Genomic DNA, 17,735 nt, shown 5'->3' on the forward strand with positions numbered 1-17,735 from the left:
TCACAATTATGATCAATCTGGTCTTGCAGACCACACATTGGATACCACTCATAGGATCTTCTGGAAAAAAATCTACCATGCTCCTTCACAGTAAAAGTAAAAAAATGAAAGACTGTTTTTTGAATCTACAGTTGCCCCTCAGAAATCAGTTGAATTTAAATAAATACGGGTGAAAGAAACTTCCCAAAATTTGGGAAACATTAATCCTCAGAGATTCCAATTTACAACCTTGGCCTCCTACAAACACCCATAGAGGGTTCCCACCTAGATAGGACTTTAGTATTATATCCACGTATTTCATTTAGATTATGTTGGCTTTATATGTGTGTTACAAGTGTTTGTACTCACTCAAGACGTCTCAGTGACTGAGATGAAATATTGGAAGAATTAAAATAGTTTTTAATCCTTTCCCAGTACTTCCAACATGATGCCATTGGAATAAGATAGCTTATATAGGCGATATAAGATGAGTGTTAATTTTGAGACACAGGTTTTGAGCACAGCTGGAGAAATACCATCTGGACCAGGAGCCATATTAGTATGAAGATTTTTTTCTGATGTCCTTCTGGTAGAAGTTCATATTATGGAGCATGTAGTGGGCAGTTTGTAGTGGTATAGGGGGTGATTTGGCTTGATCATCCATGCAAGAATTGGAGGAAAAACTGATACCAAGAGATATCAGTTTATCCTCCAAACTGTCTGCCTTTTCCTTGAGTGAGATTACCATTATACCATCAGGATGCGAGTTGTGAGAACAGGAAAGGGGAAAAGTTAACACCCAACTGCCTTAGCAAAGGACCAGATTGGCTTGACTGCCAGTTGAGCAGGAGGCAAGTTTATTGCATTTCATTCTTATGAAGTCTGCTTTGGAATCAATAGTGTAACCAGCTAATTAAAAGAAATTATTGGAATGAAGAAAAAAAATTATATTAATTTATTTTATGCTGAGAGAAATATAATGACTAAATTGTGATTTGCTTATGTACTGTGTTCTTTATGACCTAATGTATCTTTTCTTAAATTATTGAGTACAGTTCAGATGAAGGAAGTCTCTTTGACATAACAATAGGTCATATTGAAGATATTATTGTAGGTAAGTATATTTTCTTGATACATTAAAATTAACTGTGAATTAAATGTATTTTAGAAATTATTGTGTTGTTATTTCTGTTTCTAGAATTATATATGTTCCAAAACAAATTTGATCGCTTTGTTTCATTAACATTAAACTTTTGCTGAGTCAAGTACTTTGTGTTTTTATGAAATTTATAAAAGCAGTAACAGATGTTTATTTGTATGGTTGATTGGTTAACGAAGAGATAAATTTCATGAAAAGCACCAAAAAGGACACTAAAAATTATCAAAGTTTGGAATCTGGTATAGATACTGACACTGGTTATCATTCTTGTTTTTGTTTAAAGGTAGAAACAAATATCTATCGATCTTATCCAGTGGCTTTAACAGGTCTTTAAGTGCCCACAACCTTCCAAGCATGCTTGGATTTCATAGATATTACCCGAAATACAAGGATAAGATGGTCAGCCCTATCTTTCATGACTGTAATCCATGTGCATTCATGGGGCCAGTTTGCCTGCTTGCAGAATGAAAAACCCCAGATCAACTGGTGGAAAAAACCCTGCTGTCTACGCCCAAAACCGGCTAACTTGGCTATGGCTGAGGAAGATCCTTAAGCTCCCCACGTCGTTGACAGGAATGGAACCTAGGCCACTCCTTCCCCAGGCATATGGTTGCAAACCATGCACACAGATATTTCTCTAACCTAAGCTAATATTTGGTTATTATTAGCTGATATTTAACCATGCCAAGACACATCTTTATAGGCATAAAGATACGTTGTATGCATGTACCATGGACACAACAGCAAAAAAGACAAACAGACTCAGTTAAGAATTGCATGAGTGTATAAGTTTTCATGACTATTGAACATGTTTTAAAAAATAACTTATATGAATATATAGTTGGGTGATAAAATAAAAAATAACTAATTTATTTCTAAAGGTGCTTCTAGTTCATTTTTCTAGAGGACTTCATCGGGTGCATTACCAGAAGTGAAAAAACAGAGATACATAAAAAATTATTTCATGAGTACATCTACCAAAGTTTTAAATTATCAGTGGATTTCTCATATCTCAGATTGCTGCATTGTTGTTCTTGGGCTTGAGGACATGGTCTCTGAACCACCATAGCTAAATAGGAGAGGAATAACAATCAGAGAGGTTGTCGCTGAGGTCAACATTAAAGTGAACAGGATTTAGTGCAATTTCTGTTGATCCCAAGATGGAAACAACAAATCGACTGTTTCTTTTGATTTCATCATAGCATTTACATATGATTTCAGATCTATCCCAGTTTATTGAGCGTATAGTAGATTGATGTCATCTGGATCAGAATAATTAAGAACATGACTGGATAAGGCTATGTCTCTGGTTCTACTATAGGTGACATCCCTGAGATGTTCTTCGATAATACGAAGCTCAGTTGATTTCTCTGTCTTTCCATAATATGGGGAATTACAGCCACACCAAAGATAGTACATACCTGGATACTTCAAATTGTCATGTTTTGGTTTTACCAGGCAAAGCCAGGATCAAAGCTTTGTTAACGATTGAATAAGGTACAAATCTTATATTTCTTGAGGATTTTTGCCAATTTGTTAAAAACAGGGCTGATATGTGGAGCAATATAACCTTTCACATCATTACTCTTTTTAACACGGCGTGAGGGAGGATTAAACAAGAGTTTAGAAATCAACTGCTTATGATAACCATTTTGAAAGATTAATAAAAGCAGCTTTAATGCTTTGGTGATCTCTTCTTCATCACTGATGGGAGTATGTTCACTGGTTCCCAAAGTAGAAATAATACCAAGCATTTGAGGTGGATAATGATGGGACTGAATGGGAAGATATCTGTTAGTATATATGGGTTTTCTGTAGATAGAGATCTTCATCACCATCAAATTCCTGACATTTACCCTCAAGGAGTGTACAGGATATGATAGTACTATATAAAAATTTACATCATTACTAACTTCCTACCTACAATTTTCTGCCAAATCAATCTGTTACCTGTCAAAGTTACAACATTGTCAGATCTTTTATTTATATATCCATCTTCTAAGGCTTTTTACCATATATCTTGGTCTTCCTCTGGGTCTTTTTCCTGCCAACCTGGCAGAGAACACTTGTTTGGCTAATCTTTTCTCCCCCATTCTGTTTAAATGACCATACCACCTGAGATCAGCTCAGCTAACGCATTCCTGGATGCATGACGATGTCAAGTTCTTTCCTAATATAGACTCATTTTTAATATGATATTGCCATTGATGCCATCTGTTCACACCCCTAATCTTTCTCAGGACTCTCATATCTGTGGTCTCTAGTCTCTTGTCAAGTGTTTTACTTCTGACCCAGCGCTCAGATCCATAAGTTAAAATTGGTTTGAACACTGTCTTGTATATAGCTAATTTAGTGTTTTGACTAATTTCTCTCTTATTCCATATAAATTTATTCAATTGACTTCCTACCATACCAGCTTTGTTGATTCTATTGTCTATTTCCATATTTAATTTACCATCTTCAGTAAAAATCGTGCCTAAGTAGCTGAAATGTTTTACTTGTTCTATAGGTTCTCCATTCACAATGCAGCTGATATTTTCAATGCTTCGGCCTATTTTCATTATCTTTGTCTTGTTATTGTTGACCTTCATACTATATCTATCACAACAGTTATTCAATTTCATCAGCGAATCTTGCAGACTTGTAGTGGATTTATTGTAAGTATAACATCATCTGCGTAAAGCAAGGAGCTGACATTAACATCTCCAATTTTGATATCAGTTTTAATACCACTTTCCTTCATAATGTGATGCATATAGATAATGAATAACAGAGGTGATAATGTACATCCTTGTCTGACACCAGATTTAACATTAAACCATCTCCCTGTACTTCCTTCAATTCTAACTGTTGACTTACAACTCAAATAAAGACTAAGTATTGCTTGATATAATGATCCACTGACACCATGCAACTGTAGCATTTTGAATAGCTTCTCTCTTGGCACCTTGTTACATGCTTTTTCCAGATCTACAAAACTTAAATACAGATCTTTGTTATATTCCCATGACTTTTCAACTATTTGTCATAAAGTGAATATCTGATCCTGACAGCCTCTGTTTGGCTTGAATCCAGCTTGTTCTTTACAAAGCTTCTCTTCTACAATCCTTCTCAACTGTTTATCAAGTATACTGGCATAAATCTTGCCAGGAACACTCAGTAGGGAAATACCTCTGTAATTCTCACAATCAGTTTTATTTCCATTTTTATATATGGGTACTATGAGAACTCTACTCCAATCATCTGGAATTCATCCTTCTGTCCAGGCCCTCTGAACTATGCAGTGTAGCCACTGTAAAACTTTTATACCTTCATACTTGAGCATTTCTGGTCTAATATCATCTATTCCAGCTGCCCTTCCACATTTCAGGATTTTGATCTCTCTTTCCACTTCAAGTATGGACATATATTCCTGACTGCATACCTGGTCAGTGTTTTTTTTTACCACTGTGCTGTCATCACTACTTGTTTCATTTAGCAATTTTTTGAAGTAATTACTCCACACTTCAAGGATATCTTTTTCTCCAGTTTTCATATCACCTTTGTCATCTCTAATTCATTTTACAGCACTTTTTCCACCATTTCTGAACTTCTTCAATAACATCCAGAATATCTTGCCACCTTCTTGATATTTAGTTTCTATGTTCTTACCAAAGTCTTCCCGTGACTTCTGCTTAGCTAGTTTTACACAGTGTTTAGCTTTCTTACAGTAGTCTCTGTATTCTCTAAGAGCACAAGCTGACTTATTCGCCAGGAACTTTTGCTATGCTTTCTTCTTTTCCTTCACTGCCTCTTTAACTTCCAGTGTCCATCAGGGAGTTCTGATTTTTCTGTTCTTGCAAACAACCTCACCAGATGCCTCTCCAGCAGAATCAATCAGTGTTTTCTTCAGAGCTTGCCACTGAATCTCTAAGGTTTGATTCCTGTTCTCAAACTCTTTCATTTTTTCTTGAATAATGTTTGTATATTTTAGTCTAGAGTTCACATCCAAGAGCTGCTCAACTTTTATTCGTTTTAAAACTTTCTTACGTGCTCTTCTTTTCAATTTGAAATTCAATTTTATCCATCCTGCTTAAGACTAAATGGTGATCACTTCCAATTTCAAATTCTCTGTACACTCTAGTGTCCTGCACCAGAATGAAAACATCACTATCAACAATAATATAGTCAGTGAGCCTTTTCTTATTCTTTGCCTCTTATTTTTCAAATGAACAAGTAAGTTTTACATCAAGAAAAGGGAAAATAACTGTTAACTTCTAGTTCTGCTGTAAATTTTATCCTAGGAGTTGGTTGTGAGATGGTTCAAAAACTCTTAGAGTGAATTCAGGCCATGGCTCCAAGTGAAGAAAATATCATCTATGTATCTTTTCCATATTCAGTTTCAGTGGAAAGGAGTTTATTGCCTTTTTCCTCAAAGAAGTATATATATTTGCTAGTACAGGTGATAGAGGATTGCCTAAGGCTAACCTGAAATTTTTTTTGTGGATCACGTTTTTAAAAATGAAGTAGCCTGAATTTATACAATGACTTAAGAGTGTCATGTCTTTTTTAGATAATTTATCTTGTAAAAGAAATAGTACATATTTACATAGTTCAATGCATAGCTCAGTGGATGTGGCGTTTGCACACCATGGCACTTGGCCGCACGAAGGAAGACTTGGTTTCGAGTCTAGTCGGCGACTAGAAGAAATTTTTCCAAGCCTTTTTTCGACCGGTTTCCAAGTTAGTTGATATCTGGCATGGGCAAGCGGGTTTTTCCTCCTGCGGGTTTTTTCGTCCTGTAAACTCAAAAAAATCGACCGTAGAACCCACATTATTTCAGACATTAAATATATTGTGTTAGAGTTAGGAACCACGAAATAGCGGCACATTTGAGTCGTCTCTCTTCACTGTGTACCGCTTAATTAGTGATAGCCTTGGGCCATCTATCTCTGATTGGTACCAGTGGAGATTGAACTGCCCACTCAGTCTCCAAAAGTTAGATAGGGCTAAATGGCCTCGCCTACTCCCCGTATATGGGAATAAAAAGGCGTTAGCTGATTTTTTTTTTTTTTTTAAGAAATAGTACTTCTTCTGTGGGTACATTTAGTAAATAGAGAAGTGATTTCAAAGTTGCCCAAGATGTCATTCTTGTAGATTTATGTCTTTAATCATGGAAACAAAGTGTTTGGAATTCTTAATGTAGGAATTAGAAGAACGTGAACGTGTAAAAGCTTCCACTGGCTTCCCTTTTGACAGAATCTGTAGATAGGGATGATAAGATCTGCTGGGTCATGTGTCAAAGACAGATAAGCAGTTTTACTGTTTTCTTTTTCAGTTGTGAAACATATCCTAGGGTGCTGGCTGTCCAGTTATCAATTATCAGTGTAGTGCAGCCATGTTGAGTGTCTCAATAGAGAGGAGTCAAGGGAAATTTTAATTTTAAAATTTTTTGTTGCATCAAAAGATTGGTAAGAGGATTGGAGTGGAGAGAACTCTCCATGGTTGGGCCTTCAATCTCTTTGTTAATTGTGATTATTTGGAATTATAGCCAACGACGCTAATGCTTTGAGTTCAGTATATTCTCTGACTGATTTTCTTGTTTTGTGGGGTGAAAAACTCAAGTTTCTTTCCAGGAAGAAAATTCTTTCCACCTCTGTATGAGACTAGTTACCTCACCTTCATCTGAAAAAACTCTTATGAAGGCTCTTTATGTCCTTGAAGAGATTCAAACCCAGTTCTCTTGGTAGGTGTTCATATCAAGTGAAATGATCATACATGTATGGTAAAGGTGTGTAAGTCAATTTTTAATTTGAGCAGATCCTGTAAAGGAGACTCCAGGTCAGATATCTTTTGCAATGGGATATCCTGAAAAAAGCACATGTTCCACCTTTCTTATGGAAAACATTGATCATGATGTAGTGTGAAAGTTTAGGTGCTCTGTAGTGATAAAGGATGCAGTTGAGTTTCAGTGATGAATAACAGATTGGTTTGGATGTTTCAAGGGATGGTGTACATTGTTGTTGTTGTATTTAAGTGTCCAGATTTATTCTTGTAAGTCAGACAAGCATCAATTGTCAAACACATGATTAGTTCATATGGTATACTGGCAACATGACTTAGTTGCCTGGGGGGTGCTTAAGGGTCAAAGCTGTATAACTGAGAGGAGACCTCCACATAGCCTTTAAAGGAATGTGGAGAACCGACCAGGGCTTCTGACCTAATGTCCAGTCCTCACCTTCTCGTGGTGCACCCTGTTGGGTATCTACTTTGATACTGAATGAACGAGGATGGGCTGACAATCTCGGATTTAGCCGACCAAATTGTATTCTTATTGGTTAAACCAAAATAAAAAATGATGGTACAACATGACAATATTTCATGCCGGCTGGGGCGTCGCCCGGTTAAACAAGGTCCCCATTGTTTTCGCAAGGGAACCAGAGCGAACAGTGAAAAGTCAGCTACTGGAACAAATCTGTAAACAAACCCCAACTCAACATCACCAGAGTTAAAGATCGGTACTATCAACGTAAGAAGCCTGAATAGCAAAGAAATGGAGCTAGCTGAGGAATTAGATAAGTACCAGATCAACATAATAGGGGTGACTGAAACAAAAAAGACTAAAACTGGTGAGATCTTTCTGAGCAATAAATACAAAATGTTATATTCAGGCAATGACAATCAAGGAAAAGAAGGAGTAGCCATAGTATTCAACACAAAATACGAGGCTAATCTTCTTGAATGGTAGTCAGTCTCAAGTAGAGTAATGTGGGCAAATATGAGAATGGGGAACTGGACAATGAGACTTATTTGTGCTGATGGCCACACAGAAGGTTCTACTAAGGTAGAAGTGGAGGAATTTTTTGAGGGTTTAGAGAAAGCAACTGACTCAATGAAAAAGGAAAAGTTGGTCCTTGTTGGGGATCTAAATAGCAGAGTAGGAAATGATTGTGAGACATACAGAAATATTTTGGGAAAATTTGGAGAAAAGAGCAAAGCTAATAATAATGGCAAATATCTGTTGGATTTCTGCTCAGGACATGGACTGGTTATTACTAACACCATGTGAATAGTAATAACAATGTTAGTAATAACATTGTTATTACTAACCTCTTCTCTTCAATGGTGAGATCTTCATTTTTATGTTCACATAAAAATGTGCACAAATTCACATGGAGAGAAGAGGCTAGGAATAAGAAAAATCTCATTGACTATGTTATTGTTGATAGTGATGTTTTCTCCCTGGTGCATGACACCAGAGTGTACAGAGGATTTGAAATTGGAAGCGATCACTATTTAGTCTTGAGCAGGATAAAATTGAATTTCATATTGAAAAGAATAACATGTAAGAAAGTTTTAAAGCGAATAAAAGTTGAGCAGCTCTCAGATGTGAACTGCAGACTAAAATACAGAAAGATTATTGAAAAGAAAATGAAAGAGTTTGAGAACAGGAATCAAACCTTGGAGATTCAGTGGCAAACTCTGAAGAAAACATTGATTGATTCTACCAGAGAGGCATGTGGTGAGGTTGTGTGCAAGGATAAAAAAATCAGAACTCCCTGGTGGACACAGGAAGTTAAAGAGGCAGTGAAGGAAAAGAAGAAAGCATATCAAAAGTTCCTGGCAAATAAGTCAGTTTTTACTCTTACAGAATACAGAGACAAATGTAAGAAAGCTAAACAGGGTGTAAAACTAGCTAAACAAAAGTCATGGGAGGACTTTGGCAAGAATATAGAAAATAAATATCAAGAAGGTGGCAAAATATTCTGGAGGTTGTTGAAGAAGCTTAGGAATGGAGGAAAGAGTGCTGTAAAAGGAGTTAGAGATGATAAAGGTGACATGAAAACAGGAGAAAAAGATATCCTTGAAGTATGGAGTAATCACTTTGAAAAACTGCTAAATGAAACAAGCAGTGATGACAGCACAGCGATAAAAAACACTGACCAGGCATGCAGTCAGGAATATATATCCATACTTGAAGTAGAAAAAGCCATCAAAGGCATGAAATGTGGAAAGGCAGCAGGAGTAGATGATATTCGACCAGAAATGCTGAAGTATGGTGGTATAAAAGTCTTACAGTGGCTGCACTGCATAGTTCAGAAAGCCTGGACTGAGGGACGAATTCCCGATGATTGGAGTAGAGCTCTCATAGTACCCATATATAAAAAGGGAAATAAAACTGAATGTGAGAATTACAGAGGTATTTCCCTACTGAGTGTTCCTGGCAAGATCTATGCAAGTATACTTGAGAAACGGTTGAGAAGAATTGTGGAAGAAAAGCTTGGTGAAGAACAAGCTGGATTCACGCCAAATAGAGGCTGTCAGGATCAGATCTTCACTTTACGACAAATAGTCGAGAAAGCATGGGAATATAACAAAGATCTGTATTTAAGTTTTGTCGATTTGGAAAAGGCATATGACAAGGTGCCAAGAGAGGAGCTATTCAATACGCTGCAGTTATATGGTGTCAATGGGGGCATTATATCAAGCAATACTTAGTCTTTATTTGAGTTGTAAGTTATTCAATTCAGTTAGAATTGAAGGAAGTACAGGAAGATGGTTTAATATTAAATCTGGTGTGAGACAAGGATGTACATTATCCCCTCTGTTATTCATTATCTATATGGATCACATTATGAAGGAAAGTGGTATTAAACCTGATATCAAAATTGGAGATGTTAATGTCAGCTCTTTGCTTTATGCGGATGATGTTATACTTCTAAATAAATCCGCTAAAAGTCTGCAAGATTCTCTGACTAAATTGAATAGCTGTTGTAATAGATATGGTATGAAGGTCAGCAATAAAAAGACAAAGACAATGAAAATAGGCAGAATCATTGAAAATGTCAACTGTGTTGTGAATGGAGAACCTGTGGAACAAGTAAAACATTTCAGTTACTTCGGCACGATTTTTACTGAAGATGGTAAATTAAATATAGAAATAGACAACAGAATCAGCAAAGCTGGTATGGTGGGAAGTCAATTGAATAAATTCATATGGAATAAGAGAGAAATTAGTCGGAACACTAAATCAGCTGTATACAAGACAGTGTTCAAACCAGTTTTAACTTATGGATCTGAGAGCGGGGTCAGAAGTAAAACACTTGACCAAAGACTAGAGACCACAGATATGAGAGTCCTGAGAAAGATTATAGGCATGAATAGATGGCATCAATGGCAATATCATATTAAAAACAAGGATATTAGGAAAGAACTTGACATTGTCAGCATCCAGGATTGCATTAGCAGAGCTAATCTCAGGTGGTATGGTCACTTAAACAGAATGGGCAAAGAAAGATGAGCAAAACAAGTGTTCTTTGCCAGGTTGGCAGCAAAACGACCCAGAGGAAGACCAAGATATAGGTGGATTGATACGGTACAAAGTGCGTTAGACGATAGAAATATAAGATCTGATAATGTTGGAGTCTTGACAAGTAACAGAGTGATTTGGAGGAAAATTGTAGATAGGAAGTTAGTAATGATGTAAATTTTTCATGTAGTACTGTCATATCCTGTACACCCCTTGAGGGTACATGGCAGGAATTTGATGATGAGATTTCTGAATGAAATATTAGACGTGATGGTGAATATTCTTAACTTGAACTGCAGTGATTCAGTACAAATTAATAGACTGTGTCAATTCTCTTATGTCAGTAAGGGTATGAGTTGATAACTTGACCATCAGCACATAACATTGCTTTAGTATTATATTATATCTCCAGTTTGTAAAGTTGGGTTATATGGAGATAAATTTTTTATATCTTATGTTGTCACTGAAATATTAACAAAAGTAGTTTGTTAATTATATATAATTTATTAATCTTGACATGCTTTTTTCTATTGAAAACAAATTTTTTTAAGCCAACGTGTTTATATTTATCCTACTGTTTCTTTTCTTTTCTCTCTAGAGCCAAAATTTCTGGAACTTCAAAGTGAGTTTTTAGAAAAGCATTATAACTGTTTTGAAGATATTGAGGAAAACAAATTAGAATATACAGCTATATTCCAAGAATATGTAAGTTTCATTTATTGTGGTTATGGAAATATTAAGACAGTTAAAATAAAGGGGAGGTATTTTGCATGGTAACCTAAAAAAAAATAAAACTGCACTTTTTTTTCACATAAAAAATATGAACACTAATTATAGTAAATAAATTTCACTACATTTATATTTTATGCCATCATCAGGACTAACCTACAAAGAACAAATATTAGAAACACACCACAGTGAAAGACAACTGAACTACTTAGATATGTTTTTTCAATATAATATTTTTCAAACACATACATAATATATGAAGTATCAGGAGCAGGTACCTTGTGAAATGACATTTCCTTTCAAGTCACATATTCATACAGAACAGCTGTTGTATTCCTTACATTGGTATCATTTCATAATAGTAGTGCTTAGTGAACATGCCATGAAAATCTAAATTAAAGATACCAAGAAATTATATACTTGGTTTAATCCTTTATTCAAGTGTAAGCAAAGAAGTTTGCACCTGAAGTATTTATTGTGCTGCTTCCAACAACTATCTCTAATCCAGAGTATATTAACAATAAGGTGTGACACCTTTTGGCTACTCATATAAGAAATTATGACTTCAGCATTACTTCAACCTTAGTATCACCTCTGGGTCTGGCTCCCACTGATGAGATCTCAATAAAGGTCAAAACCAGTCTGGATAGTGACCCTTCTCATAATGCATAGCATTATACATACCAGTAAGGATATGTGCTTTGCATTATGGGATACTAAGGCAATTGATGTGAAGTCATCAGCCTCTATATACGAGTTGCCCCAGTCCTGAAAATACTTCAAGTGCAAACTTGTTTGCTTACACTTGGATAAAGGATTAAACCAAGTATATAATTTCTTGGTATCTTTAATTTATAGTATAACCAAGTGAAAAAATTTCCAACATGCCATGAAAGCAAGCCAATCCAGAAACAACAGTTCTCCAGAAGATATGCATCATACTGAAAAATATCTAGGAATATACAAAATATTACTTTAAAAAAAAGCTTAGCATGTAGAAATCCATACTAAGAAGAAGGGTGCTAACTATATCATTCATCACATTGAGAGGCTAGTCCTCACAATATATGCATTGACAAAAAGAGCAGGGTATGGTCTGGAAAAAGCTGTGCTTGCTTTGAAAAGGGAGCTCAGTTTTGTTAAAGGAGGTATGCAGGACATACCTCCTTTTACATTAGTAATTGACTCACATTTTATATTAGAGTGACAGCAGAATTAGAAAAGGAAAATGGCTACACTATGATATTATTGGACTTAAAGGCATTTGAGAGAATACCATATGGAAAACCATTACAAAATTTGGAGCAAATGAGAAGGGATATGAAGCTAATAGCATGGAAAGAGGGTGGCTGATAGACAGACACAATAGAGTAGTATATGGTAGAGTGGATTCAAAAAGAATGAGGATGACTAGTGGAGTGCCTCTGCTTTCAGCCATTACTTACTTCATTAATATACCAATTAAGGGGGGAGGTGTGAGCATTCAGTTGTGTACTGGATTGCAGGAAATTGGTTAGGCTAGAGATTTGAGAGTAATGGTGGACAAAGAGTCGAAGTTCAGAGGACATATTGCAAAAGATGGCAGAATAATTCAAAGGAAGGATTACTTGGATATTAAAGAACACACTGACATGTAAAGTGCCGAGGTTATTATTCCTCTCTATAAGGCTATGATTCAGCTGCATCTTGACTACATCTTGCACAGATTTGGTCACCTGGGTTTCTTAGACATTAGGAGATGGTAATCAAGCTGGTTACAGTTCTCTGGAATGCTCTCAATTGGGTTAGGCAGTAAAGAGGGAATATGTGATAAATTAATAAAAGGATTCTATAAGATTAACACAAAAGAAAATTTTCAGTATATGACAAATAGAGAAAGTACTTGAGGGGATTACCCCTGGAAGTTATGTAAGAGTTTTGTCAGTAAGGGTGTGTGTGTGGACTAGATTTTTTGCTTTGAGAGTAGTGAATGAGTGGAATGGGTTGCCAGATGTAGTTATGAGTGCTGTGAATGAGTTTAAGGAGAGGTGTGTTAGGTATTGTGTGTATAAAGGTTAGTGTAGTTCTCCTGCAATGAGTCTTCTTACTCCATGGAGATACCCTATAATATAATAAAATCTACATGGAGAAAAAAACACAAAAAGGCTGGCTCATTGATAGCATTTTTGTTCATAGTGATATCTTCATGATTCAGAACATGAGAGTATACCAGGAATTTAAAACATAGTCACATACTGTAATCCTAATCAAATTAATTTATTAATCTGATTAATGTGGAAAATTCTTTTGACTAAGCAATTTAATGTTTTTAAGACTTCATACTCCTATATAATAGTATTTAGTTATGTTAAATACGAAGATCTGTTATAGGATATTTGTTGCATTCAGTTTTTAGGTTAAAGAAGCCTTTTTTTCTTTTTTTTTTCTTTCTTTTTTTTTTTTTTCTTTACAGGTAAAACTGATTGAGGCATATATTGAAGACTGCCTCATAGAAAGATTACCAGGTTTTTCAATGAAAGACTTTATGGAGCAGATGCAGTAAGTTGGAGATAGCACTTTAATTTTTTAGTTAACCACTATAAGATAATACTGTGAAACATTACATTGTGAAACTTTACATTCTAAATCTTTCAACTCACATTCTGTAAATTTTATGTAAGTTGAATTTAATCTCCTCACCCGTTAATCACGTTTTATTGCTTATATGTTTATAGTACGTGCATGCAGTAGTCCATTAAGATGTTTGAAATGTTAATACTGTTAATTTCATTAATAGGATAGAAACAAATTAGATTTCAGTATCTAATTATTAATGCATAGTAATGTTAAATAAAATATCAATAGTATGAGAAAATAGGGGAAAAAAGTTTTTGGTTGTTTAACCTTCTGTATGAAATTATCCAGAGTTGACTGAATAGTGGTTTTTTTTTCCCATGAAGTTCTCTTGATAACAGGCTAAAAGTATCATCTATTTCTCTTTGAACATTTTTTTTTAGACCATGAGGTATTAGGATCCATTCTTTAGTTACTTTGTCCACCTTCATAATGACATTAAAAACATCTTTACCAGCATTATGTTATGGAACCATCATATCGAAGAATGTTAACGTGCACGCATGACGAGGGTAAAGGGGTTTTTAACACTTACTGTGACACAGAAAACAACTTTGGAAACTTCTAAATATTCACTATGTATCTGGTACAGACTTTTTTAAAAGATAATTATTGGATAAGTATCATTTTTTGCTACATTAGAAGAAATCTTTAAGAACATCTCATAGGAAAACTATAGAAAACTATAACTATAGAATATCAATGGAAAAAAATTTCAGTCACTTATGGATGACGTTGCACTTTTAGCAAAAAATAAAGAATCTCAGGAAATGCTAAATGGCCTTGATAGAGAAAGCAGGATAAAAGTCATGATTAATTAATCTAACTAAAACCAAACTTATGGCAAATTCAGAGCAAACCAAACTAAAATTAACAGATAATCATTGAAATGTGGAGGACTTTGTTTACCTTAGTTATTTAGTTAGTTTTAAGGAAAAACAAAATAAAGAAATAAATAGAACAATCATACAAGGAAACAAAGCATTTTGGGCTTATAAAGTTAACCTGTTAGGACCTAAAAAAAGAAAGCTCTTTAATATATGCATTATTCCACTGTTTATGTATGGAAGTGAGACATGTGCAGCTACTAAAACAGGAAGACAGGTTTCATGTGGCTCATAGAGCCTTGGAGCAAAGAATACTCTGCTTAAGAAAAAGGGATAGAATAACAAATACTATAATTAGAGATGTCTGGAGTAGAAGATAGCGTGTTGGGTAGAATTGTTGTAAAGCATATAAATGGAGACAGGCTGGCCATATTAGTAGACTGCCAAGTGAAAGGTGGATAAAATTAAGCACTGAGTGGATACCAATAGAAGGAAAGGTTGCCAGAGAACAAGACGAAGGGGTGATCTACACAGGTTTGACATGAGATGGTGGACATTGGCTAAAGTTAATTAAGAGGGAAGCCTATGCTTCTTTAGCCTCTTTCCATTCAGCAGTGGATGGAAAGAGGCCAAAGAAGAAGAAGAAAAAAAGAGATAATTTTTTTTGTTTATAATTTTCATTTTTATCTCTAGGTCAGTTTTGATGTATTTATGCATGGGTTTTCTTTTCCTCTTCTGCTCTTTTTCAGTCATGACCAGGGCTCCAGAATACTGCTTAAATCTATTGGTCACAAAAAATTTTACTCACTCATAGTATGAATTGTGGTAAAAGGTGTGTATGCACGTGTGCACACACACACACACACACACACATATATATATATACATACAGTAAAACCCCAAAGTCACGTGGTAGGTGGACCAACAAAAAGCATGTAAGTTGAATTCGCGTAACTCGGGGTATAATTTTGCATGTAATTTATATGTACAAACATACAATTGGGACCAAAGGTTTACAAAAACACCTATATTTTTTAAGAAATATAATCATAATTGTAGTTTTTCGTACATAAAAAAAAGAAAGTTATTTCGATGTCGATGGTTTCATAAAATCTAATAGATTCATCTGACGGCATAATGTCTTTTTTTTTTTGTCACGCAAAATTTCTTCATAGCAAGTTAATGATTTTTTTATTCCTTGCCTTTTGCCTTGTGGCTACAGTTCGTTCCTCATTAGAATTTATGTCCTCCAAAATCTGTAAACCTTTCTTTTATGATTGTTCTTACTGTGGATTCCTGTAGATCGAACTTCTTTGCTAGCTCACAAATTTTCATTCCGCCTTCAAATTCCTTAATAATGTTGAGTTTTGTTTCGAAACTCAATGTTTTTCTTTTCTTGCTAGCTGTAGAAGAATCGGACTTGCTCCTTTTGGATGACATTATTATTTTTTATGTGATAAAATTTTATCAAGAACATAACATTAAACAATCGCAAGGTTTGTAGACTATAAAAATTGTGTATGAATGGAGACCGCATGAAACACATCAGTGCTTGTTCACAGCATGTGCAACACTGGCGAATGTGGCCTGCGCCTGAAAGATACAACTAGTGGTTAGGCGTGAAGTGGGATGGGAATACATACACATGATTAACCGTGTAACTCTTGATTCGTGTAAGTCGGGGTATGACTGTGTATAATTATCACCGTTTTAATTTCAGCAACAAAGAGAACATCTTTAATAGAATTTGAGACAGCCAAATTTAAATGATGTACAATAATCTGTAAGATCTGGCATGTCTCTCTTTAATTTTGGCACTAGTCTATTGTTTTTCCCAGCATATTACATGCTACATCTGTTTCACTGCCTACTATCCAATTACCAGTCTTCCATGACAAGAAGAACTTGTTCATTTCACTCTCTCACTATCAAAATACATTGCAGCTAAGTATCGGAGAAGAATTACATAAACAAATACAACTTTCAATTTTTGTCCATGCATCTTTCTCCTCATCTGAAATATCTGTAGAAAAAGCATGTGAATGAAACTCACCACTGGAGTCTTTCATTTCCTTAACTAATTTTTATTTTAAAGAATGACATCACCAGTAACTGCTAAATTCTTTACATTTCGTGTCATTTTGATATAGTTCTACTACTGGGTCTGTAAACTTTTTTGAAATCAGTAAATATTATTGAATTTAGCTTTAAATTAAAATGACACTTTATTTATTCAAACATTTTAGAATCCCTTTCTCTTTGGAAAGCAGCTAGAACAATTTCTGTCCAAGTCTGTGTTACAGCATTTTTTTTTTTTGTGAAAATTAAATGTCTCATAAAAATCTAAATATCTCCACTTTGAAAACCTTGCAGTAATCTAGAGTTTATGTCAGCAGTCTCAGGATATTTTTTATACATTACAGAATGCAGTTTCATCTTCAAAGCACAAGCACTTGAATTCCTTGAGCCATTTTGTTCTTTCTTGAAAGCACATTGTGATTGTTTTAAGTTGATGACACAACAGCACCCTTTTCTCCAGTGTTTTTAATAATCTAGTCCCTTTTAATCTTTTCTGGTGCCTTTGCCTTCAGTTTTGCATTTTCTTTTATTTACTGTCTATAAATGAAGGGTGAATTTTTATAAATCATTCATAAAAATAATTCAGTAGGATAGATAAATAATAAAGTTTATAAAAATAGCAGAAAACAATTAACTCTAGCAGTTGAGCTTGTCACAATATAATGTTAATCAAGTGATATGATCTTTGAGTTGTCTTTGCAAGATGTGTTTTTTTTTTTTTTAAATAATGCTATTAACATGTATTTTCATCATGTATATTCAAGTATATAATTACACTAAGCTAATTCATCTTGTGAATTGTGAAAATAAGCTCACACCAATATTACATTAATGCAGTGTTTCTCAAACTTCAGATATCCACGTACCCCTTCTTAAATTTTCATTATTACCAAGTACCCCTTAATTAATTAATTAAAAATAAATAAATTATTTAATTAAAAAATTAATTACAATTAATAAATTAATTAAAATATTGATTAAAATTAAATATCTATTTTATTTGAATATATGTTCATGTAAACAAAAAATATGATTTATTTTTAAATTTTGGTTCTCTAGA

At 34.6% G+C, this 17,735-nt stretch overlaps 1 protein-coding gene across 1 annotated transcript in view; it reads left to right on the forward strand.

The window, feature by feature from the left end:
• The window catches only part of LOC150110189 (ADP-ribosylation factor-like protein 2-binding protein), a 52,605-nt gene that overhangs the window by 16,019 nt on the left and 18,851 nt on the right, over positions 1-17,735 (forward strand). Inside the window, exons 3-5 of the mRNA XM_090392022.1 lie at positions 1,035-1,093; positions 11,026-11,132; positions 13,609-13,694. Of these exons, the coding sequence (XP_090248148.1) occupies positions 1,035-1,093; positions 11,026-11,132; positions 13,609-13,694 (252 nt within the window). The remainder of the gene's footprint in view (positions 1-1,034; positions 1,094-11,025; positions 11,133-13,608; positions 13,695-17,735) is intronic.

Source organism: Typopeltis vanoorti, chromosome 1 (assembly GCF_054136105.1).
Source record: "Typopeltis vanoorti isolate ZY-2024b chromosome 1, IOZ_Tvanoo_1.0, whole genome shotgun sequence".
NCBI classification, from domain to species: Eukaryota; Metazoa; Arthropoda; class Arachnida; order Uropygi; family Thelyphonidae; genus Typopeltis; species Typopeltis vanoorti.